Source organism: Dermacentor andersoni, chromosome 1, assembly GCF_023375885.2.
Source record: "Dermacentor andersoni chromosome 1, qqDerAnde1_hic_scaffold, whole genome shotgun sequence".
NCBI lineage: Eukaryota > Metazoa > Arthropoda > Arachnida > Ixodida > Ixodidae > Dermacentor > Dermacentor andersoni.
In genome coordinates this window covers 42,943,748-42,969,456 of record NC_092814.1, presented here as the reverse complement: position 1 = coordinate 42,969,456, position 25,709 = coordinate 42,943,748, and the positions used below count along the sequence as shown (strand labels likewise).

Genomic DNA, 25,709 nt, shown 5'->3' with positions numbered 1-25,709 from the left:
GTGGCAGCCATCTCCCCGTCCACTTTCTTGGGTATTTCTGTATGTGTACACTAAGATATAGCCCTGGGAGCTGCTTATCCCACACCACAGAAACACAACAGTGTTGGCAACACGTTCTGCAGCATCTGATGTGAGGGGCGTGACCATGACCATCCCCACACTATTCTATATCTTCTAGAACAACAACACTCTGAACAACACAAAAATAAACTACATAGCCTAATCACCACCAGCTACACCACAAAGCATGTGGCCACAAGGCAGAACAATAAGTTAGCCAGACACCGTAAGACCACCATAGGACCAATGTTTGTAACATAACTTACAGGAAATATGAACTTAATGACTCCTTCCAAATGACCAGTGCATAATATATGAATAACTTTTGGTAAGAAACCATTATGACTGCAAAAATTATCACAAGACCAACTCACTTTTGTGCCATGGCAAGAAGGACCTGCGACGCTTGTCCTCCTTGTGAAGCTTCCAAGCTTCCTTCTCAGCTTCAGGAAAGACAGGTTTTCCCTGTACCTCGCGCAGCATGCACTGCTTAAATAGTTCCGACTTGAGAAAACGTTGGTAGCAGTCAAACTTCATCAGGTTGAAGATCTGCTTCTGCGCTGGCACAAAGAGGTCTGGTGCTGCCTCTTCTAGACCTTCCTGCACGGAGAGCTGTGCCCGGCTGTCCACATTGACGGGTTCAGGTGCACCGGGGCCCAAGTGCTTTTGGTAGATGGCAGTGGCAGCCACCTTGCGCTGTAAATAAAATAACAAACAGCCACACATTAGTTGAGTGAGTGCTCAGGGCACTCAGAAACCCTCGTAACATGTGGAAGTAAGATTTTGCTGATATGCAGTCACAGGAATCATTAAAGAGGTGGGTGTAACAGCACACTTGATCAAAACACACCTGAAAGAGCTTGTAATAAGACGCACTTGGCTGCATTACAGCTTAAACTTACAAATTAGAAATGTAAAGGGACACTAAAAGCAAATATGTCAACTTGGACTGTTAAAATACCATTCAAGAAATTCTGTATAACATTTCCTGTGTCAAGAAAATGCTTCATATCAGAGAAGATTGTGTCTGAAGAGTCTGCATTCCCCTGGTGTAATTCAAATCACCACCACGAGCTAGGAGGTGTGACGATGCGCACACCATCATCACCATTTACTGCTGCTGGTTAGTAAAATGGCTTCCGACAGCCAGCGCTATGGTTTTTTGCGTAAAAAGCGACAACACGGCCAGAAACCAAGTGAAGACACAGCCAACAGCATTCCAAGATATAACATGTACGTGGTATTTTCTGCCGCGTGCAAAAATTTCACTTGATGCCCGGAAATTCACCTGTTACCGCATGTTTGCATGACATTACAGCAACCAGTGCGCCAGTGCAAATTTGCTCTTACTACTTGCTCTCCCTTGCGACAGCAAGAAAAAAAATGGTAAAATGAGCCTTCCGTCTCATCTCACACAGAGTACAAAGTATCCAAGACCTCGTGAGAGCCCACAATCTTGGAGGCCATGGAGTTACGAAAGTGTTTTGATTTCTAGCTATCAGATGGCGCCATGGCATTTAGTGCAGGCAGCATGGAATGCATTCTTACTGTCAATGACGGTATATTACAACTTAGTACCCTATGGTTAAAACGATGGCCCCCCCAGCAGGTTTGAAATTTTTTTATGGCCGTGTGATTGTATTTATTCAGAAAACAATGAAAGTTTGTCACTACTTTTTTTTGTGATGTCGTGCCCATGTATATACCCACACCGAGAGACCGCTACAAGGTTCATCGTTGTGTTGCTGTCGTTTGAATAACGCATGCATGTGGCTGATTATTAAGCGTACACTTCGCGAGACATCAAAACATGCACAGCACTACACAATACAGACAGAGAGAGAGAAATAAGTTCATTCAAAAAAAGAAGAGCCAATGCAAGGAGCTGGGGCTCCCGCACCGGGGAGGGGTCCTCAGTCAAAGGCTCTGCAGCCTTGGCCATCTCCCGGACCCGCCGCACCAGCTCTTGCTGGCTGTGATGTGTGCTCCCCACAGTGAGGGCAATGGCAGAATAAAGCGCAGGGTACATGAAATGTAGTTTACCAAGGTGTGGGTACCTGTTAGTCTGCAGCTGGTGCCAGGCCAAAGCGCCTTTTCTCGCGAGTATGTCATGCACCGGGGGATACGCACGTCTACCTAGTCTGTAGTGTTGTATCGCATGGTATCATAGCGGGAACGGGTCCCAGTCGAGCACCTCGGGTTGCGGTGCCCAGATGGTGTGTGCTTGGGCCGTGGTGTGTGCATGCTTGTTACTGCCAAGAGACTCTTATCGTGTCCCGGAGTCCTGATCACGTCTGTCATGAGTGGGAGCTCTCGCGTCACGAGTAGTCGATGTGCATGTGCAGATGCACGTCCCCTCGCGAAGTTCCCACACATCGATTGGGAGTCTGAGATTACCGTTACATGTTGAACTCGCAACGCAGAGACTATGGCCAGGTAAATGCCCATCTCCTCCACTTTGAGGTCGTGTCTAGTGCACACGATCAGGGCCGATCGCTCCTCGAGGTTCGAGTCGACTGCGCTGACCGCCGCGGTGTTTCTTGCCGAGTAAGGGGAGGCGTCTTTGTACAATGCTGATTTGTCATGCTCGTATCTTCACTGGAAAGCCTGTGCTCATACCCGACGATGAGCTCTTTGTGTTCGGATGCATGTTGTGCGGCATGGAAGCCACGTGTATCCGTATGTGTGTTAGCAGCGCAAGCATTGTTTCATGTCCCTGTTCACGCATGGGGTATCCTATGCACATTGGGATGGCTCTGCCAGCAGGGGGCCAATCTCTGTCGCTGACTGATGAGGTGTGGTTCCACTACCTCCTGGGTGATGCTGCACATGCCTAGTGCCATGATCTCGCTCGTCGACATGCCGGGTGGGACCCCCAGCGCTTGCTAGTACACTCGTGCTAGTCTGTCGCAGTCTCGTCTCATCTCGTCAGGGGAAACCATGGCCCCAAGAAGCCCATGTGGCTGATTACCAGAGCCTGTACCAGCGCCATCACATCTGCCTCCTTGAGTTTGTGGTGTCAGGATGTGACGCAGCCAATAATTTGTGAGACTTGCGAGACTGCGTTCTGTAAATGCTGAATGGCATGGGTTCCCCCGCCGTTTTCCTGGAGGTGGAGGCCCAGTATCCTTAGTGTCTTCACTGACGGGATTTCCACGCCGTTTAGGTGTTGCTTAATCGTCGGTTGCAGAGTTCACGGTTTGTGCATGCACAGCAACAGGAGCTCTCGTATTTCTCTGGTGAGCATTGAAGACCGCAGTTTTACTCACACTCGCGGACGTCTGAGGCCAAGCGACCCTCTGGTGGTCCAAGTCATGATGTCAGCCGCGTATATTGTGCATTGCATTCCCTCTACATTACTGAGCCTTACTGGAAGTTTCATCATGGCTATGTTAAATAGGGTCGAGGTCAACACCACAACCTGTGGCAGCCCCTGTTGGGCGCCGACAGGATCTCCGACCTGATGGTGTCAATGCCTGTTGTGGTCGTCCTGTCCTTCAAGAAAGCTTTGACGTGACTGTACGTTTTACCGCTGCAGTAAGTGGTGCTTAGGTTTTCCAGGATCGCCGAATGCTGTACGTGATAAAAGAAAATACCAAAACACGAGAGTGCCGGGAGGGCAAGGTTGAGTGAAAACAAAACCTTTAGACCACTCACCGCGTCATTGTCAAGGGTAACAAGACATGGACTGTAGTGCATCTGCTTACAGCATATTTTGCAATGAGTTCTTTTTTTGAAAAATCGAATGCAACTGGATATGTAGCATTTTCTTCAGTCTTATAATGCAATGCAATGGTATTCTCATTATCAGTGGTTGAGTACTAGTGACAGAATTATAATGAGGACTTGCTATGTCATCGGGCTAGTACAAGAATCTCCCAGTAGTCTCAAATTATGTTTTACATTTACCTCAACTTCTCACTTATTAAAACTCTGTTCTCGGTAATATTGACGCCTTAGACATTCTTCAGTATTAATCTGTCACTTCAGTTTGATTTAACACTTGCCTTTAGTGTCCCTTTGAAAGAACATAGACTGCGGTGCATCTGCTTACAGCATATATTGCATATGCAAGAAAGGCAAGCAGAACAATATGAACGTATTTGAACTTTTTATCTACTACCCATTTGTATTCTTGGTAGCCGGTTGCATGGTCTCACTAAAACACTTCTTGGCCAAATCTTGAGTCCTTTTATAAATCAGCAATAAAAATAGGCACAGCAGTGAAGTAAAATGAGCAGAGGCAGTGAAATTGTGGGTTAATTAATATTCATATGCTGCAGACTGCAAACGTCAGCATGACTTAGATTTTCCAAGAAAGAAAAATGCACATGTGTCACTTCACTGTCAATATAAGAGGATGAAATATTCACTTATAATTAAAAGAAATTAGATGGTTATCAAATTTGACTTTTTTGAATTCGCCATCCTACTGATGACTGTTTGACAGTGATGATACCATAATTTTATGATACTGCTTGCCGTTTCCCTACAAACATCTTTTTACAATAAAAACTTTTAGTAGCACCATCTATAAAACATAGCCAATGAACTAGTTGTATTACAAGTATAGTTCTTTGGTTACATTTCATAGATGACATTCACGTACATGTTTCTGCTAAACTACACGTTTTATTTATTTTGCACGCTTAAACTGGTAACCACTTTTTGTATAGTATCCATACACATTGAAGTGAAAACATCTCTGTCGGTAAAACTAACTGCAGCAGTTCCACATGTGCAACTCGGCATAATCACTCAGCTTTCTTTACTGCCTGCTCTGTATGGCTAGTGCAGTGATGGAAGTGGCACTTGGTCTTTTGGAACAGCTTTTGGAGCAGGAAAAGTTGCTGTTTGAAGCAAGAAAAGAATGCTTTGGACCACTAACTTACTCCTCTGTTGCAAAGAGGAAGCTCTGTATAAGTTAGGACTTTCTGAAACAATGCATTCAATATGTATTATACTAAGATGCAAGTATTTTTTGTTCAACATGCTGTTCCATTTTATTATTGTTATATAAGAAGATGAAGATAAGCGCAAACTAGATCCTAATGCACAGTTAATTCTCACTTCAATAAAGGATTTAATAAATTATTTCCATCTCAAGGAATTGAGCCACCTGTAGTGTAGATAGCCTATCACATGTTGACGCACGCAGGCAGCATGGTCACAGCTACGTAAATTGTACTATGTCATCAACACTGCTATACGTGTTAATCAATTTCCGTGCTTGGAATAAAATGTACAGTTGGCACAGAGTTGGAGTGATCAGGCAGCCACGGCCAACAGCTAAGATTGCGCGGGCCTATACACAACTGGCATCGCCGGTCCCATATCACCCAACCCAAGCTATCGCTTCTATCGCCACTCACGGCGACATAGAAATCTGCTACAGTTTGTTTTTCACATGAAGTAGTACTTAACAAAACATTAGATCAAATATGCAATTGTTTTGTAAAGCAGCGCCTGGTACTAAACCACTGGCGTGATCGCCAGCAATAATCCGACCGCATTTCGTCTTGCAGACGGAAAGCAAACATCGATCAGCAAGGAAGCTCGGGTGGCTTGCAAGTGCTACATTCCGTTTGCTATTCGCACTGACAAAACTGAAAAAACTAGTTCATGAAGTCCATGTTAATTGTGTTGTCCAAAATAAGCGCACTTATACGAGCTGTGGCCTGATTGCAGGCGCCGTCAGTCGTTATTATTGCGGCGGTCAGCAAGATAGGCCTACCGTCTCGTTCAGACGTATTTCGATGGGGGTGAAATGCAAGAAATTCACGTCAAAGAAGCCCAGGTAGTCAAAATTAATATGGAGTTCTACACTACCGCATGCCTCATAATCAGATCGTGGCTTCGGCACCTCCCCCCTGTCCCCTACCCCCAGAAGAAAAAAAAAAACGAGAGAAGCACAAGCAGGGACGGCGAATGTGGGCGGATCCTACGTGCCGGCGCTATAAGGCCTAGAATACTATAAAATACATTGACGGTGCCTACCGTTTGCAAACATGGTTAGGTCTATTGGCTGTAGCTATGATGGAAAGTGTGCAAGGGTGAGTCACGAAGAAGGGTGGCTTGATGCGCAGCGCTTTCTCGCGTGCACAAAATATGTATTCTCAATTTGGAGCAGGTGCGGGTCGGTGCAGGCCTGGCGCTATACCTGCCATAAACGACAACTTTACGTAGCATGTAGCAGGATTTCCTTCATGGCGCAGTTTGGCGCAAATGGCACAGCACTTCCGTCACGGCTGGTGCTGTTTGTCAGTTGGCACTGACTGTTCACAACACTGCAAGGAAACTGAATCAACAGCCATTTAAAGTGCACATACATAGATGTCTAATGGCACAAAATCCGGCTCGGATGCTCAAGAAACAATGCAACAAATAGGTGGGTTTATCAAACCTTTGCAGTCACGTGTCAGGCCCTTTTCGGCACACAAAAATATCAGTCCTGGTAAGATGTCAGGAAGTGCCAGCTTTTTGGGAACTACTTCAACTAATAAGCGCACTTCACAATGCAATGTCTCTAGATGAAAGCAGCACTTTTCCAACGGCACTTGAAATGATTTCCGGGCAATATGTGGAGCGATGTGCTCACAGGATGCTGACTTTTTTTGGGTGTGCGTAGAAAACACGCACCTAAAATACGCTATTGCCGCCTTTTATTGCCGTCAGAGAGTAAAATGGTGCCTCACAGACGGCACTGCATTTTTTTCTGCAACACACAAATGCCATCAAGAAACTCAGCCACGGCAGTGTTGGATTCTCCACTCTGGCTGCTTTTGTTCAAGTGGCATGGGCTGTTCAGGCATCCTGCAACACCAAATGGACCTGGAAATCTCTGCTACTTGCAGTTTGTGCGAGTATGGCGAGCCAGCAAAACCAGCGCAGCACTACGCAACAATGCAACGACTGAAATGCGAAAGTATGGGCGGCGCAGAGTCAAGCGAAAACAAAACCTTTCGACCGGCCGCATCATTGCCAAAGTTAATGTCAATGAATTTTTTCTAAACATCGAATAGAACTCGACAAGTAACAATTTTTTCGATCTTATAAAGCAGTCCAATGATCTTTTTATTACGAGAGGTTCAGTATTAGTGACAAAATTATAATGGGGACTTCAATGTACTTCAAGTACTTCTATGTCCCAGGTGACTCGCAAATCTTGTCCTCTATTTACCTCAATTTCTCGAATACTAAAAGTTTGTTCGTGACAATATTGACACTTTAAGACATTCTTGAGCAATAGTCTATCACTTTAGCTTGACGTATTTACTTTTAGTGTCCCTTTAACAGCAAGAAGCAATAACATCAAGACTTCTCCACAAATGTTCCATACATGCTCACTTTAGATATACTTCTTCCAGATACTGACCTCACACCTGTCGAGCATTTTTCTGTATTGCTCACACACCACCCAGAAGAAGATGTTCTCTTGGCTGAATTCCTTCTTCAGAAATTCCTGAAAAATTTTTCATTCAATTGATGTTATTTTTTCATACAAATTTTCACACATTAGTACATAGACTCCACCCTCTGAGTGAAAATAATAATCATATTTTGTTAGAGCTCGACTATATAAAGATATAGTATAATATGGCGTATTTGTCTTGCAGACCCAAATGCACTAGATTAAATGACTGCACTCACTCTTCAGCCTTACCACTGACCCTCCAACAGCAGTCACAAGCTAGTACTAAAGCTACAAATACAGTGAAACATAATACAACGCCAGATGGCCTTTCACTGATACAGCCTAATTTCAAGAATTACATTTAATGTGCAAGGTCTGCCCTAAAATCCAAAGTTTTGAAAGTTGCCAAATACTTCTTAATGCCATGATCTAGTACTAGCATCACCATTCACTATCACCATTACTATTTGGGTTCCCACCATTATACATCACATGAGTGATACCCTAGTCAACCCCAAGTTCTTATCAAAAGCTTCGGCATGCAACGTTCGTAGAAGAAATGCACTTCATGTACATTATGTTCCAATTCCTATGCCTCATTACACTTTCCAAGTTAGGATGATGATGTGAGTCCACTTCTTATCTACGTATTGCAACCATAACGAAGAATTTGCTTGCTTGCACTTAACAACCATTACTGCAGCAGAAAGTGCCATTACACAAAATCCATTATAGAGAAAACAGATGAGGTGGTCTCGGAGAGATCAATTTCCCATACTATCTTGACAAGGCCACCCCAGCTTTGAAGCAATTACCAGCTGAAATCCAAGCCTGGGCCGCTATAACGTAAAACTATTTCTATCTGTTTTTCTTCCAAATACGCCATTAGCCCTCCGTGATAGGTCAGCGTGGCTCTGGCACAGCCCATATGGGCGGGCACTGCGCCCATGTGGGTGGAGGCCAAGCCTTTTTGACCCACCACGGGGGGCTAATGGCGGATTTGGAATAAAAAGAGAATGAAATAGTTTTATGTTATACCGGCCTTGATGCGTTTGATATTGCTGCATAAAAAGTATGACAATAATGGATCTTGCAGAGTAATCCAGTAGTCATCACTAGCTACTCTTTCTGGTTTGGATACCTCCCGTCTCTATTGGTACCTTCTTGTGCAGCCAACAATTTATGCAGTGCACTCAAATTGATGCAGATGCACAGATAACAATTATTATGAGATTTGTCCCACAAGTCCTTGGCCTAACACAGACAACATTTGCACACCGAATCTAGAAAATTTTCTACTAGATGCACTTTTCAGAAGTCACACCACAAAAATTTTCACATATGCAGCCTGTGCAGCACATTGGTTGTGATGGGCACCAGTAGGTGGTAAAGTGTGCAGCCATACAAAAATTGAGAACTTGAAAGCATGCGGTGATTAAATTTTTGTTAATGAAGAGGCCAACTCCAGATGGGATCAATCAGGATATGGTGAAGACATTGGGAGAGGACGGCCATTCCCAAATTAAATAAGTTAGCTACCCTGTTTAAGCAAGGGTGGACAAGCATCAAAGACGACTTGCGCTGCAGCAAGTCAGCCAAAGTCAACACACAAGTAAACATCACCTATGTGCAAGGTCAAGTGATGGCATATCGCCGGCTCAACATGTGGACAACTAATATAGTGATGGGATGCACAAGGTTTATGTACGGTGGGTCCTAAGATTGCTCACTAAGGAAAAGTGTGTGCAGTGCGCATCATCTAGAGATAAGCTGGAGTTGCTCAGGGCAGACCCTGTTAACTTCATTTCATGGTACAAGACTGCTGATGAAACATGGGTGTGCCACTTCCATCCAAAAGTAAATTCCAGCCAAAACAATGGATATCCTGCCTCTCCAGCCAGAAAAGCTCGGTCTGTTCTCTCAGTAGGCAGTGATGCCTACCATCTTCTGGGCTTCCAAGGGCCTGTTACTCAGATTTTCTTCAGAAGGGGTAGACAACTACCGAAATTAAAAATTAAATTATGGGGTTTTACGTGCCAAAACCACTTTCTGATTATGAGGCACGCCGTAGTGGAGGACTGCAGAAATTTCGACCACCTAGGGATCTTTAACGTGCACCTAAATCCAAGTACACAGGTGTTTTTGCATTTCACCCCCATCAAAATGCGGCCGCCGTGGCTGGGATTTGATCACGGGACCTCGTGCTCAGCAGCCCAACACCATAACCAGTGAGCAACCACGGCGCGTAACAACTACCGAAGAATATTATGCTGTCCTGATTCATCACCTGCGGGATGACATCAAGGCCAAACAATATGCTTCAGTAAAGGATCATTCTCCATCAAGACAATGCACTTACACACCACACTGCTATGGTGATCGCGGCCATCCATTCTTGCGAACTTTCCGTGCTTACACTGCCATACTCGCCAGATTTCTCCCAGTCAACCTTTCACCTTTTCCCGAAGATGAAGAAGTAACTCTGTAGGGTCCACTATTCCACCAATGATGACATCATTCAAGCTTCAACCATTTTTCAAGTGTCAATCTTCCCAATTTTTTTCTCGGGGATCCAAACACTAAAAAATCGCTGGGCTAAGTATGTGGATAATTGAGGGGACTACGTTGAAAAGTAACACTCAGTCAGTTCCATGATCCCCTTTCTTGCGGTTGAGACCAAATTGTGGAACTGAACAAATCCAGCTCAACGAAGTTGCAGCAGCTCCAATCATTGAAAAACTCCCGCTACATTAAACATTCATGTAGGTCTCAACTGGTTTATATAACAGCGTTCCAAGTGTACTAGCACCACTATACACAACAGTCTATAAATTTTTATGAACATGACGAGGAGCATGCAGAAACGGGCTGTGTTGTTCATAAAAATAAGACCTTGCTTTCCTAATCGCATGCAATGAGGCATTTTAAGTGATCAAAGTACCCTTTTTATAAGCCAAAACTACATAAATTCAGAATTTTGCACCATGCAATAAACAAGACATTTGTCAAAAAACACAAAAAAACTGAACATTAACTAATTTTGTAGCTTTTGAGATTGCACAAAAACACTGAAAGTACATTGCAAATGTACTTGCAGGTGTATTTAGGGCAAAGTCAAAATTCTAAGGCTATTCTAAGGATTTTATAAAATAGTCAAGCCTTGAATACAGACTTGCTTCAAATGTGATATTTATAGAGCCTGAATAGGAAGCACTCGCTGTAAACACTGCAAAAATAGAAAGCACTTACTGCAAACACTAGGAGACCAAGTGGGTCATGCAGAAGTTCATCAAAACCAGCAAGCCAGCGGCCCACACGACCTCGTGGCTGGTCACATGTGCTGCTGGAATCGCTTGCTTGCTCCAAGCTTTGCACACTGCTTGACATGGAGAGCTTTTCACTTGTCACCTCCCCATCGGACACAGTGCCTGCCTACAAACACAGGAGAAATATGAGGTATTTAAAAGACAACCCAGACTACCCCTATATTTGTCCAGCACATCAAGATCAGCGTGATGCTAATTACCTCATGTGTGCTGCGTCGATGATGACTTCGCCGTTGATGCCTTCGAAGCGACGACGACCGTGTCCAATTCTTGTTGCTACTGCAGCTGCTTTCATTCTGCACCAATATAGCACACTCATGTTACAACTTTAAATGGTAAAATATGCACTTGATTGTACCCTATGGACTGAAAACATGTACAAGTATTTGCAATAGAGGACATGGCCCACTGAAACAGTAGGCTATAAGCCACAACCCTCATGCAGTAAAAAGAGGAGAAGAATGAGTATGTAGTACTATTTCCAGTGTTGCAAAATTACTGTTTTGGACCTTATTTTGCAGTAGCCAAAATTTAAACATAAAGCAGATGCAACAGCCCATAGCTCTGCAGTGCTATCAAATAGACATCAGTGCATGTGCCCAATATCTAGAAAAACAGGCGGAAACAGATTTCTTCATCTTTTAATACGCTGGTACCTGAACATGATTTAAACACCACAATCAACATAGAAGATTAGAGAGCACAGGACAAAAGCTGGCTAACAAGGAAAGCAAAGCAACATACAGTAGAATCTCATTTAGGTAGAACATCAATGAACTGGAAAATTACTGTTTCATTTAACAAGAGTCCCATTTACTGAGAAAAATTTTCAGGGGTGCAGCACTACGTCTCATACACCCTCTTCGCACTGTTATCAGAAATGTTAAGCATCAAAAAGTGAATGTAGGAGCTAGTTTCACAAAAAAAAAACAGTAAATGACAAGGTCCTTTATTTAGCACAGCTGTTACAAAATCTATTCTGGAACTAATAAGGTCACAGACTGATAATTCAGACTAAACGAGAACCGCCTAACAGTCCGAATAATCAGAAGCCAAAAATAATGAATCTGTCATAAAATAACTTTATTTATTTATTTTTATTTGGTACAATACTGCGGACAATAGTCTACACAGGAAAGGGTGCAAACAAAAACAAGAAAACACCCACGGTAACAAACCACAAAGTATAACGTAGTGAGGGTGAAGTTGACGGTAATGAATTCCACTGTGTAATTGTACGTGAGAAGAATGAATATTTATATAAGTTAGTCCTAGTGAATACACGTTTGATGTGATGACAGTGTTTATGACGTGAGGCTCGACCAGTGTGTTTCTCCAAGTAGTTGTAAGGTTTTATTCCCAGTTTACCAAAATAAAGAGAAGCTAAGAAATTCAAGCGTGCTGTGTTTCTCCTTTAAGCAAGTGGTTAAAGTTCAGCCAATTGTAACATCGCCGAAGGTGAGTCAAGACACTTGAAACATTTGTAAACATAGCGGACGGCTAATCTTTGAATTTTTTCAAATTTTTATGCATTTGCCTGAGTAAAAGGGTCCCAAACAACTCTGCGCTATTCCAAAGAGGGTCTCATAAAAGTTTTATATGTCGTCAATCAGAGAGGGGGAAGGTTCGCCCAACTTATGTTTCAAACTGCCTCATTTCTTTCGGGCTGTAGAGCATATGTTGTTCATATGGGTAGACCAGTTAGCACTAGAAGTTAATGTCAGTCCAAAATATTTGCATTCCTGAACCTCTTCAAGGGGGTTGTTCTTTATATGGTAGGCAAAGGGAAGATTGTTGTGTTTATTATTGATGCACATGTGCACAGTTTTCTCATGGTTAATTCACACTTCCCATTTAACACGCAATCCTGCCTATTTATTTAAAGTGTTACTCAAGGTGATTTGTTCAGAGAGAGTTGACAGGGGTAAATAGGATGCAGTCGTCTGTGAATAACTTCAAGAATACAGACGAGTCTGCCATGTCCACAATATCATTAATATAAATAATAAACAGGAGTGGTCCCAAAACAGACCCCTGCAGAACGCCTGAGCATACATCTAGAAACTGCGAACAGGATCCGTCAATGCTAACATACTGATTACAGTTGGATAGATACACTTTAACCCAGTTAATTTGAGAGGGAAAACCAATTTATTTCATTTTTAATAGTATTAATATTGAATGCACAGCCCTATTCTTTCTCCAAGTGGCAAACAAGAAACAAAATGTTTGACAAAATCATTGCTGCATGCAAGTATACTTGCATGTGTCCTGCTCAGTTTGTACTTTATCATCATGCTGTCATTACAGTTAGACAAAACTATAGTCAATGCATGCCCAAATATCCATTCCCTCTCAACATAACCAGAGGTCAGCCGCACTCCAATAGCTGCGTAATAACAGGTTTCTTCACAACAGTCATCGTCTGGCACTTTTCACATCTTATTTCTGCCCTTGTCACTGCATACTTCAAGAGTGGAGTTGGTGCTACTTAAAGCGCGTTGATTCTGAGAGAGAAAGCATGGTCATCATCATCATCATCACCATCATCAGCCTGGTTGCGCCCACTGCAGGGCAAAGGACTCTCCCATACTTCTCCAATTATTCCGGTCATGTACTAATTGTGGCCGTGTTGTCCCTGCAAACTTCTTAATCTCATCCGCCTACCTAACTTTCTGCCACTCCCTGCTACGCTTCCCTTCCCTTGGAATCCAGTCTGTAACCCTTAATGACCATCGGTTATCTTCCCTCCTCATTAAATGTCCTGCCTATGCCCATTTCTTTTTCTTGATTTCAACTAAGATGTCATTAACTCGCGTTTGTTCCCTCACCCAATCTGCTTCTTTTCTTATCCCTTAATGTTACACCCATCATTCTTCTTTCCATAGCTCGTTGCGTCGTCCTCAATTTAAGTAGAACCCTTTTCGGAAGCCTCCAGGTTTCTGCCCCGTACGTGAGTACTGGTAAGACACAGCTGTAATAGACTTTTCTCTTGAGGGATAATGGCAACCTGCTGTTCATGATCAGAGAATGCCTGCCAAACGCACCTCAGCCCATTCTTATTCTTCTGATTATTTCAGTCTCATGATCCGAATCCGCGGTCACTACCTGCCCTAAGTAGATGTATTCCCTTACCACTTCCAGTGCCTCGCTACCTATCGTAAACTGCTGTTCTCTTCGGAGACTGTTAAACATTACTTTAGTTTTCTGCAGATTAATTTTTAGTGAATGAATGTTTGATGTTTAATGGCGCAAGGGCCAAATATGGCCAAAGAGCGCCATGCTCATGGTAATGAGTTCGAAGTGTAGTGATGAGCTCTATGAAGTTGGTGTGACGTGGCTGTAGAGGGGCCTTAAAAAGAATTGTTCTAAAATGCGTAAAATCTGTATAATAAGGATATGGCCGTGACATGTGACATGTACTATGAACATTAGGATGCATTTGAAAAGAATGATACAACGTATAAAATATATCTGATGCTAAAATTGGCTAGTGCACTACTGCCTCCCTTAGAGCCCTTAAAACAAAAGGGCCTGGAGGCATGTGCTATGCAAAACAGTTATCACAGCGGCATCCTTTGGAACGAGGATGCTCTACGAACTTATTGGACTTATTACATGTAATATAACATCATTAGGGAAACCGAGGACTGCCTTGGTGTTAAAAAGTGGTTCCCTACCAAAAAGCATAGCCAGGTGAAGAGGGATGTAATAACGGTATGCAAGAGGGAAATGTTTCCTTCTCTCCGCTTCAGCTTCCTGGCACTCCAACAGCACGTGGAGGACGGTCAGCCTCTCACCACATCTACCACAGGTTGGAGGTTCATTTCCAGTAAGTAGAAAATGATGGGTCCCAAATGTGTGTCCTATTCTGAGACGACAGAATAGGACATCTGTTCGCCATGATTTTGTTGCGGAGGGCCAAGAACCTAACTGTGGATTTATCACATGCAGTTTGTTATTTATTTTTGCGTCCCACATGAGTTGCCAGTGGTTTCCCAGTTTCTTTCGTATGAAAGGTTTCAGATCTGTGACAGGGACCGAAGCAGTAGCATTAACAGCATGTGATACAATTGACGTGGCCATCTCCTCTGCCAAAACGTTACCTTCGATTCCCCTATGGCCAGGTACCCAGCATATAATGATATGCAGGTTAGACAGATAAGCTTTCCACAGGTCGGAATAGACCTCAATAAGTACGGGATTTTTGTGTTTGCAGAGTGACATCAAGGTGTTAACCACACTTAGGGAGTCTGTATATATAACAGACTTTTTGGAGTTTTCATTTCCTTATATGCTTTACAGCCGACAATAGTGCGTAGGCCTCGGCCGTACAAATACTTGTTTCTGGATGTAGTACATCGGATTCCGAGAAGAATGGACCGACGGCTGCATAGGACACTCCGGCAAGTGACTTGGAAGCAAACTCTGGGCACGAGTGCTTGTACTGAAGTTCTAAAAAATGCATTCAGATTTCGACCTCTGAAGCGTGCTTTGTAACCTTTAAAAAGGATACGTCACATTCTATCACCTGCCAATCCCAAGGAGGTAATAGCTTAGTTAGGTACATTAAGCGATGCTCGAGGAGTGGGACATGGATTTCATCGCTAAGCTCCTTCACACGCAGCAAGAAAGGCTGTCTTAGAGAGAGACGATTGTGAAAAAGTGTAGCACACGTCATATCGGTAACGGTATTAAAACATGCATGTTCAAGATTAGAGCGCACTTTAAGGAAATAGGTAAAGCTGATGTATGATCTCTGCAGGTGGAGTGACCACTCATTCCATTCGGCATATCAGCTTTCAATTAGGCTTGTTCTGAAAGCGCCCGTGGCTAAGCGGATACCTAGATGGTGAACGGGATCTAGCATCTTTAGCGCACTCGGGGCGGCATAGTTATACACCACGGCACCATAATCCAATCGTGACCGAATCAGGCTCTTGTAGAGATTCATTAAACACTTCCTGTCACTAGCCTGTAAATAGCCTCTTCTGTCTGTGTCTTTCCACACGCAACAATAAGGATATAGCTGGTAACATACAGGAATTCTATAGTATTAACGAGAGGGTGGCAGGTCTTGTTGTGAAACTTAATAAAAGGTACAAATTGAAGGTAGTACAGGTCTACGCCCCTACATCCAGTCATGATGACCAGGAAGTCGAAAGCTTTTATGAAGACGTGGAATCGGCGATGGGTAAAGTCAAAACAAAATACACTATACTGATGGGCGACTTCAATGCCAAGGTAGGCAAGAAGCAGGCTGGAGACGGTCAGTGGGGGAATATGGCATAGGCTCTAGGAATAGCAGGGGAGAGTTATTAGCAGAATTTGCAGAAATGAATAATATGCGGATAATGAATACCTTCTTCCGCAAACGGGTTAGCCGAAAGTGGACGTGGAGGAGCCGAAATGGCGAGACTAGAAATGAAATAGACTTCATACTCTGCGCTAACCCTGGCATCATACAAGATGTGGACGTGCTCAGCAAGGTGCGCTGCAGTGACCATAGGATGGTAAGAACTCGCATTAGCCTAGCCAAAGAGGTTACCCGAGAATGCTTCGCTGTTTAACACATAAAGGAAAGCGCTGAGCGTGCAGTGCACAGATGACCAATCGCAAATGCAACTTTGACAACCTAGCGGATTGGCTTCTTTGTTTACCATGATTCAACCATAAATAAGAGAGTAGGTCATTCCGCGCAAAATGTCCCAGACCCCAAAAATGACCATCGCCAGTTCTCTTGGAAAAAAATTGGGCTAGTTGGTGATTGTGTGGATGAGGCTTCACCAAAGTATTTTTATCATAAAGAAACTCTTGGTGACATAAGCACTCTTTGAAGTTTAAGCAAATAAGCAAAACTTGGTTGGAGGTAAACTTTCTTTTTAATAAAGTGTGCAACTAGGTGCAATTACAAATTTTATAATACTTTAATGACATGGTTCTTTCATGCAATGTCATAGGTGAACACATTTATGAATTTACCGCATTTAATTGGCTCAGTAAAAAAAGAAAGAAATTGTGCATTTTCAGATTTTTTTTTGCATACACATCGTTAGAGTTACACTTACTTTTTTTTTACCTGTTCATACGATTCCGGAAAGCAAAAATTTTCGGCACCAAAGTACAGCATATGGCCAAGCTGCGATCGTATGACACAATTTCCGGCCGCTAGATTCCATGTAAACAAGAAAATGCCCGAGGGACGCGCGATCGAGAACAGTATATGGCCGCCCACCGCAGCAGCTTCACCACAATACTTGCCCGCCCGTCTAACGTGAAAACACCAGCACGCACTCAGTTTCTTATTCCGGTACCAGCAAACACCGTATGTACCAGCGTAATGAACACACTTCTTTCCCAAATATACCGAATCAAAGTTAGGAGGTGCATTCATTATGAGACATTTTCGAAACAGAATAATTGGAAAGTAAGACAGTAATGATTTGGAACATGCATAAGGTAACTTATCTTTGCAGTAAAAATACATGTACGCCACTTGCAAACCGTAACTTCACTCTGCATCGAAACCACCAGACCTGCTGTTCAGGTCGCTGGCAGCTTCATACACATCGTGGTTCACCATAGAATAAAGAACAGATGCCTCAGCTGTGCAAAGTCGGCACAGCCTAGGCCAATTGCACACGTCATAACTGAACACGTGCTCCGAACAGCTATTTCCGATCGCGCCCCAGCTCGTCCTCACAGCTGCTTCTGGCCCTCTGCCATTATCGCAAGCATCACATTGAAGCAGGCACCTGTTTTGACAAGCATGCTGTGTGCATCTCCTTCCTCGACCGTCCTGCTCGTAGGCCCGTCAAAGCTTATCGGTGTCTAATCAGCGTTTCCGTTTTGTGAGCAGATAAACTATGTCCCGGAGCAGGCGTATAACCCGACTTAAGGCCCATCACACACATCGAAACCCAAAGCTGGCAGAAAAGCGTGCCACACACACGTGAATTCGACATAATGGCCAACTTGTGACCACAATGTTGATCAATTGCTGGCTGCCCCTTCACTTGACTCTCCCGTGCGCCGCGGCCAGCTGCGCATCCCGCCCGCACGCTCTCCAATTACGTCAGCGTAAAGTACATAAACTGCATGTGTTGCAGAGAGGCAGTCGCGTTCTTTTCTCTCTCGAATCTGCGAGGTGTCTTTGCGCCGGCACTGGCGGAAAGGATGCATTAAGCATTAAGTGCGCTCGTTTTAAACACATGTGCGAGAGTCAAAGATTGTAGTCTTTCAGAAAAACTACAGCACGGCCATTCGATCATGGGACTGCACAGTAGCAAAGTTGGGGCTGCGTCCTTCCACGAAAAAATACGGTGTTCCCTGGAGTCCTCGCACGCTGCATTCACAGCTATCGCAGCCAAGCCTACTGCAATAAGCATCTTCGCCAATCTGTTTCACAGCATGTAATGCCGTTGAAAGCGTACTGCGCGCTTTTAATTGGCGATAGCCCAAACGCGCCGCCCGTTCCTGCTGCAGGCACTGCGATACGAGCATCACATTTCACTTCGGCGGCATCCGGCTTTGCCCACCAGCTCGATTTCGTTTCAGTTTTCCGTCGCTGTCTTTAAACACTGCGCAATAGCAATAGGAAAACAACAAGACGTGTCTTGGGCCGCCGAAGCCCCAACAGCTTGATGTGCGTCGGCGTAATGAATCGCAACGTCATTGTGGAAAGCTTTGCACACACTGAACGAAGACAATGGGCTCGTGCGAATATTCGATATTTTCGAATAGTTGAACGCATAATGCGATATTCAATATTCGCTTCGATTCGAATTTTGTTATTTGGAAATTTCAATGTATTCGGCCCGAACAAATGGCCACAGGGGGCAGGGAGAAGGCGTTTTCAGAAGTTTCGGTTTTGGATTCAGTAATACTTTTCCCAATCCAATCCCATCCAAACCAAGCCAGGAAAACAGAACTATACTCAGAACAAAGGCGTGCAAAAACGCATCTCGTCGGCGTGGTGGTGTGGTTGATTGTGTTTAGTGGGTGACTCTGTCTCTGCTGCGGCGACATTTGATCAATCCCAGCCGCCCTGGACCACTCCAGAGAGCACCATGGGGACTTGCATGCGGCCAGCAATCCGATTTGGAACTTATTTGTAAAGATTCCACCAGGAACCGAAGCTCGATGTCTTAAATGCAAGGCAGTCCTGAAGACCCCGACAAGTACGACAACAACCCTAGCAACACATTTAAGGAGACACCCGGACTTGCACTAGGACTACCAAGAGAAGCTGGACGCACGCGAAAGGCCATCCAAGCTCAAGGGGGCAAGTAAGGCAAGTGGTCAAAAGCCATCCATAGCCGACAGTTTCAAGCCGAAAATGAAAGCGTCGGCCCCAAAAGCCCAACATATGACAAAAATGATAGCTCGCTTCATAGCTCGTGGTATGCACCCCCACAACATTGTCGATGAACCGGGTTTCCTCGACATGATGAAGTTCGCTATGCCGGATTATGCCGTGCCGTCTCGGACAACGTTCTCGAGAGCCATTATTCCGGACCTCTACGCATCAAGCAAAGAGAAGGTGAAAAAGAAGTTCGGGGACATTTTTGCAAGCGGAGTGGAGTCGCTTTCAATGACAACTGATGGTCGGACATCGCGGGCAAATGACAGCTACGTTTGTGTAACTTGTCACGTCATCGACAGCGACTTTGTGCAACACGTGCATGCATTGACCTGCACGGAGATGACAGACTCTGACACTGCAGAAAACCTGGAGCTATTTATCGCAGGTGTCATCGAGGAGCGGGAACTTCCAGCCCACGATACTGTGCCGATCTTCGTCATTACAGATAATGGAACGAACTTTACTTCTGCAGAAGCGCGGTCGTCCTGGAGTGGTGTACAGTGTTTCGGACACACCCTTCAGTTGTGTGTCAGTGATGCCAAAAGAGAAGTGTCAGGGTTTTTGCAGCTCTGTGCTAAGGCCAGAGCGATTGTGGCTAGATAAAAAGGGAGAGCCAAGACCCAAGGACGGCTTCAGGAAATTCAGAGAAACATGCAGCTGGACCCTCTCGAGGTTATACAAGGCATCCCGACGGGATGAAACAGTAAGCATGCCATAATGGCCAGGCTCATGAAGCTCCGTACGGTCATCACTGTAGAACTTTCAGAATCTGACGCAGTTCCAAACTTGAACACAAGTCAGTGGAAGCTTATGAATGCAGCAGTGCAAGTCTTGAAGCCACTTGACCACGCCACAACTTGACTGTCTGGGGACAGATATCCCACGCTGTCACAAGTCATTCCCCTGTTGCAGTGTACTGAGGTGGTTCTAGCTGAACATGTTTCCGAAGGTCGTGAGGCAGCATTGCTTGCCTCAAGCCTTTTGCGTAGCATCAAGACGAGGTTCCCTGCTATCAAGATGTCACGCCTTCCTGCCTTGGCAATGTTGGTCGATTGGATACAAGGATGTCTGTTATGCTGAACGACCCGCAAAGCAATGGACGTTCACTCTACTCACAACGGCAGCAGAAGAGATTGTGCCAGTTTATCAACATGGTACAGCAACAAGTGAGAACAGCACCTGCTCTGCAGACTCATCAGGGACTCTGTGTGAAGTGCTTTTACACACTTCAGTTCGCGTGCACATCATCAGGCTAGCCGTACAATCTCGGATGAGGTTGCTGGGTACTTCAAGGCCCCCTTCTTTCCTGGTCCGAAGACCCCCTTGTGTGGTGGAAAAGCAAGGGCAGCCACCTTTACCCAACCCTGGTTGCAGCTGCCCGTAGGTATCTTTCGATACCAGCCACCCAGACAAGAAGTGAAAGGTTTTGTTCGACTGCAGGAGCCGTTGTAAGCTGCAGAAGGGAGCACCTCAAACCCCAGCATGTGGAACAGCTGGTGTTATTGCACGAAAATTTGTAGATTTTTGTTAATAATCAAGTTGTTTACTTTCCTTGAATAAATCCTAGACCTTAGCCCTCTGCCGTATATTTTTGGTCTTTGCTTGCTACTATTCAAAGTATTCGATTCGAAATTATTCGAGAAGAATTACTATTCGCTTCGAATTCACTTCAAACCAAAAAAGCACTATTCGCACAAGCTTAGAAGACAAGAAAAGGACACAAAGACCAGCGCTGGTCTTTGTGCCCTTTTCTTGTTGTCTTCATTCAGTGCCCGCAAAACTTTCCACAATGAAGTCAAACCAACTAGCCCACCTTTCAGTCTTATTGCGATTTGCAATTATTGTGCAATGCTTCGCATTGCGTAGATGTCAACAGCTGAGTCTGTGAAAATTTGTTTAGTTACTTTTGGATTATACATTTTCTCAGTTAGTACGTTCTTGCGTTAGTTTCTTTTTCTAAAGTGTATGAACAAGGTTCTACTGTATTGTGCACAGCACTGATTCATTGTTTTGCAAGTACTACACATCATCAGATTATGAGTTATGCAAGAACATGAATCATCGTCATTCCGCACCAACCATAGTATAGGAGACAAATGTCAAGAAATTTCCAGTTTGCAAGCTTGTTCCAGTCTGCTGTGAGTGTCCGCGGCCTGCTCAAGCATCGTTTTAGCCCCAGTGTGAAGCAGCAGAGAAGGAAGGGCCATGTGATTATTCTGCCTCTGTGTAGGACAGAGTGGAGCTAAGCTAGTCACTGTCGGCCGTTGTGAAAAGCTCACATCTATGCAGTGTTTGCCGACCTGACCACCTCGAGGCCCCCAAATTAGAAGTGGTGTACTAATGTACATATGCCGCTTACGGAGTATCTATACTGATGTCAAGTGATGCATTCACTTGGCAAATAGCCACAGTGCATATGCGCACAGAAAAATAGCCGGCAGAGCATACCTATGTGCTCTGCAGTGAAGACACAGTTTGGCTGTGCTTACCGGTGAGATTGGTTGTGGACTTCATGTGCTGAAGAGGACAAGATTCTGTACCATATTTAGTGGGTACAGGCACTCATTGTGTCGGAAATTGGCATGATTAAACTGTTGCAACAGAGCTCATTTGAGTAAAAGAAGAAAAGAAAAAAGAAAGAAAAGAGTGGGGACAAAGATGACTTCGAGTAAAAATTAGAAGTATGGCAAGCAGTAACACTAATAGAGTCTGAAAACAAGATTCATGCCCTCTTGTTTTCGAAGGTAAAGAATTATTAAAATAAACAAGCATAAACTTTTATTTCAGTTACGCCCACAGGAAACACTACCTGGTGACAACAAATGGCAGTAGCATTCTTAAACCACTGTTATCTCTATGTGAGCAGTTCGGCCCAGCAAAAGCTTGCCTTTTTAAAGAGCCCCACCTGTCAATGCACAATATGAAACTAGACATGCATGGTTTGGCCAACTTTATCTTTAGTAGTGCATGTGTGATTAACTTGGGAAGGTTTAGAGATACCTATCCTTAGGAGTAGTGGCACACAGAGGCTGCAGAAAAACCCAACTTGTCTATGCAGGGATACAGTTCCATGTTTGGCATGTTGGCTGAAGTCGTGTAACATGCCACATTATTTGCTGCTAGTACAGGCTGAACACAGCAGAAGGACTTCAATAATATGCTGAAAACAGATAGTATAGCAGTACACACCCTACGTGGGGTAGCTGACGAACTGCCATCTTCTCCCTTGGTAGATGACTGGAGATCAACACTCTCTCCGTCGGGACAAGGATCTGCAGCTGTGAGCGTGTCATCCAGCAAGGAGCCTCCAAGGGGGCTGCTGTCTACCCAATCTGGTAAGGCAAGGGGAGCCTCGCCACTGACTCCTACAGAATCTGGCATGGCCCGTGCCCGCAACCGCTCAGTGTCTGGGCACGCAGGCAGTGCCCCCTGCCGGTCCAAGCTGAAGCTTTGGAAGCGTGGCTGGTTTTCCACATCCACCACAAGCACACGGTCACTCGAGTTACCTGCATCAGGAATGCAAGTTGGAGAAGTCCTGCCACAGCCTTCACATACTATCTGACACGATGCAGTGTTTTCAATAGTTTTCATTTGAACTGAAAAGCCTAAATCTAAATGTTGCCTGTACATTAGCTTTGAACCTACTAGTGCTGAGCAAATCTAGTACACTTGTATAAAGAAACCCACTGAAACTTCACAGCCTTGTGAATACATTTTCATAATTAGACATCCAACATATCAAACAAAGCTGTGTTAGGCTCCTGTACTCCCCCAATACTCTTGTCAGCCTTTTTACAGTTTGCTGCTGTGGGAATGTACATGTAGACAGCAGTAAAGCACACATTGTCACATATAGACTATAACTGTGTGATGAGGAGAGAGCAGCTGCTTGCATCTGCCTTTTGCTAAGGCAAATGTAGACAACTTTCTTTTATCAAAGCCGAAAATTGTGTACGATCATGCCCAGCTTACCTGAAAGCATTAAGCATTGTAATTTTGATTAAAGGGGCACTAAACTGAAACATTCGGTTGCATTAGTAAATTGCACTACTGCAATAGGAAAACGGCCATCAGTGGAGGCTAAGTAATGCATTAAACAAATAAAAAACAACAATGAATAGCAACACCCCTGAAGTTCCCGTACCAACTTGACATGATGTCATGGATTTCGACAGTGTTTACTCGAACCTAGTTAGTAATTGTTTATAGGTAAAGAAAGGCCCCACTGAATTGATAAGGAAGAAAACACTCGATCCAGCAAGTTTCAAATATTTCTTGTGCCAACATGAGCAAAATATACGAAAATACTTTGAAATCCTTGACATCATGCTGACGTTCCGGCACCGAGATATCAGCCCAAAATTTAAAAAAAGATAAGTTTTTCTTTTATTGTTTCCAGTATTAAAAATACATTTTCCTATAAAGTTACTGATACTTGTTCTGAAAGACTACTTTACCAGCCTTAGCTGATTTTTTGTTGAAAGTCTTTGTATGTCATACATGCTCTTTGTAAATCCTTAGTGGAAAGACTCATGTGGGAGAAATGTGCAAACTGCACTGCCATGTTGCCAATGCCTACGACGGGCTCATTTCGCCTGTCCTTGTGGTGACACTAAGGTACACATGAGTGAGAACAGAGCTTCTGCAAGCTGACAGTAACAGCCAGTTTTAACAGTGTCTGCTTAATCGGCTTTCATGGCCAACAAACGATCAATCAATCAACCAGCATGTAGAAGCAGAGACATATGACATTGTTGTGCACTATCTGTATGCACCAGCAAAGTTTTTATACAGGCAGGCCTTGTTTTCACATGTTCATTTATTTCTGCCTCAGCTAGAATAAAAACATGTAACAAGCACTTTGTTCTACACAGGGCACAACAATGGCATTCTAAGCAAAGCTTTTGTAAAGGGTAATGGAAAGCTACTTCGAAATTTCAAACGAATAAGCTGTCTTCCTTAATTTCCAAGTGTGCAGTAAGGCATCAATGGACACAGGTACAGTAATGGACACTCCACTCATCCATGCAGTCTGAGTACCTACATCTTTCAATTCCTGCCAGCACACACGGGCTGAAAAAAAAAAAAAAAAAATCTCACTTCTGAGCATCCATGTCTAAAATGTTTCCAAGTAGCTGTACACTGCATACTTTGTCTTCTCATAATCTAAAGAGAAAATATTGGGCAATACATTATTCTGCGTACCTTCATCCCTGAAGCCAATCCCACTGTCACTGTTGCTGCTATTGCTGCTGCCTGCCTGGCTGGGCTGAGGTGAGGCGTTAGGGCCATCTGCACGATGGTAGAGTGCAGCTACAGCCCGTAAGATGGGCTCTGCAGATGTGTGCAGAGGTGCTGCCCGCAATACGCCTGGGGGAAGTCTCAGCCGCGAGTCCACCATGAGTACGTGGCATGAGAGGGCACCATCTGCTCCCTTGGTGACCAAGCCAAGAAAGCGGCTATCATCAGCATAAGCCGCACTGAATGCAATGCGTTCAGCTGGAAAACGTGCCAGGGCTGCACCCCGCAGGTCAGCCAGCAGCACACCATCTCGCAGCACTGACAACTGAACCAACGTGTGCACTTTCTGTTCAAGGCGCAGGCGACGTACACAGCTGCGAATGGCCTGAAGCCGCGAACCAGCCACCTCACGAGGTAGTTCAATGGTGCCAAGGTAGCCCACAACTGTACGCAAGACCAGTGAGGTCCGCAGCCCCTTTTGCTCCAGGATAAGCTCCAGCAATGCCTTGTTGCTGTCTGCTTGATTAGTCTGCACAAAGCATGAAGAGGTAGCTGAAATCCTTGACAAGGAAAAAAAAAAATGCATTACCATGGCGAATGCAGAAATATAAATGCATTGCCCATTATATGCAAAGCACTGAGAGACAACCCAGCAGAAGCCCAGACGTTGTCCACGACATCCATGACCAAGGGGAGAACACCTTTAAAAAGACAGTGTGTTACGAGTTCTACTAGAGTGTTGAAGTATTTGTTCAAGACTGGCTTTGGGTTAATTTGGTGGAGAAGTGCTGGCTATTCATAAAGAAAATTATTCGCAGCAGCGGAATATTTGTATAACGCCACAGATTTCAAGATATTTCTATGTGTCCAGACTGTTTATATTCACAAAAAGTTTTCAAAACTAAATAGGTTCAGTCTATGGTTCATTGAGGATTGTTAAGAACGGCCAGCTGCAGTGCAAGTTTGCCAGCCATTTACGCCAGCGGTGGTAACCTCATCTTGGAACGCCGCCGCCAACCTCTAGCCTCGTCGCCGTTGCGAGTGAAGGAGTTCGACGAAGCAGGCTTTGTGCGCAACACGACAACGCCGCCCTGTTCTGCTATGAGTGGGGGAGTTGCCGCGGGAACGCCGACAGGGGCTCCTTCCCACGTTCCGACCAAGACGCCAGACAATGTGCTACCCGGAACGGCTCAGAGCTCTACAAAGCCCCTCTGACGTCGGCTCCGGACCATTGCACCTGTGGGTGTGTGCGGCACGTGTATGTAAGCCCTCATCCTCCTCCAAGTCGACAGCCCTCATCTTC

At 44.5% G+C, this 25,709-nt stretch overlaps 1 protein-coding gene across 3 annotated transcripts in view; it reads right to left on the bottom strand.

The window, feature by feature from the left end:
• LOC126546156 (regulator of G-protein signaling loco-like) overlaps window positions 1-25,709 on the bottom strand; it is an 87,251-nt gene that overhangs the window by 43,733 nt on the left and 17,809 nt on the right. For all 3 annotated transcript variants that reach the window (XM_050194272.3, XM_055061374.2, XM_055061375.2), the window contains exons 3-8: window positions 24,371-24,935; window positions 22,355-22,671; window positions 11,001-11,096; window positions 10,724-10,906; window positions 7,436-7,522; window positions 435-756 (exon numbers count right to left, since the gene is read on the bottom strand). In XM_050194272.3, coding sequence (XP_050050229.1) covers window positions 435-756; window positions 7,436-7,522; window positions 10,724-10,906; window positions 11,001-11,096; window positions 22,355-22,671; window positions 24,371-24,935 — 1,570 coding nt within the window. The remainder of the gene's footprint in view (window positions 1-434; window positions 757-7,435; window positions 7,523-10,723; window positions 10,907-11,000; window positions 11,097-22,354; window positions 22,672-24,370; window positions 24,936-25,709) is intronic.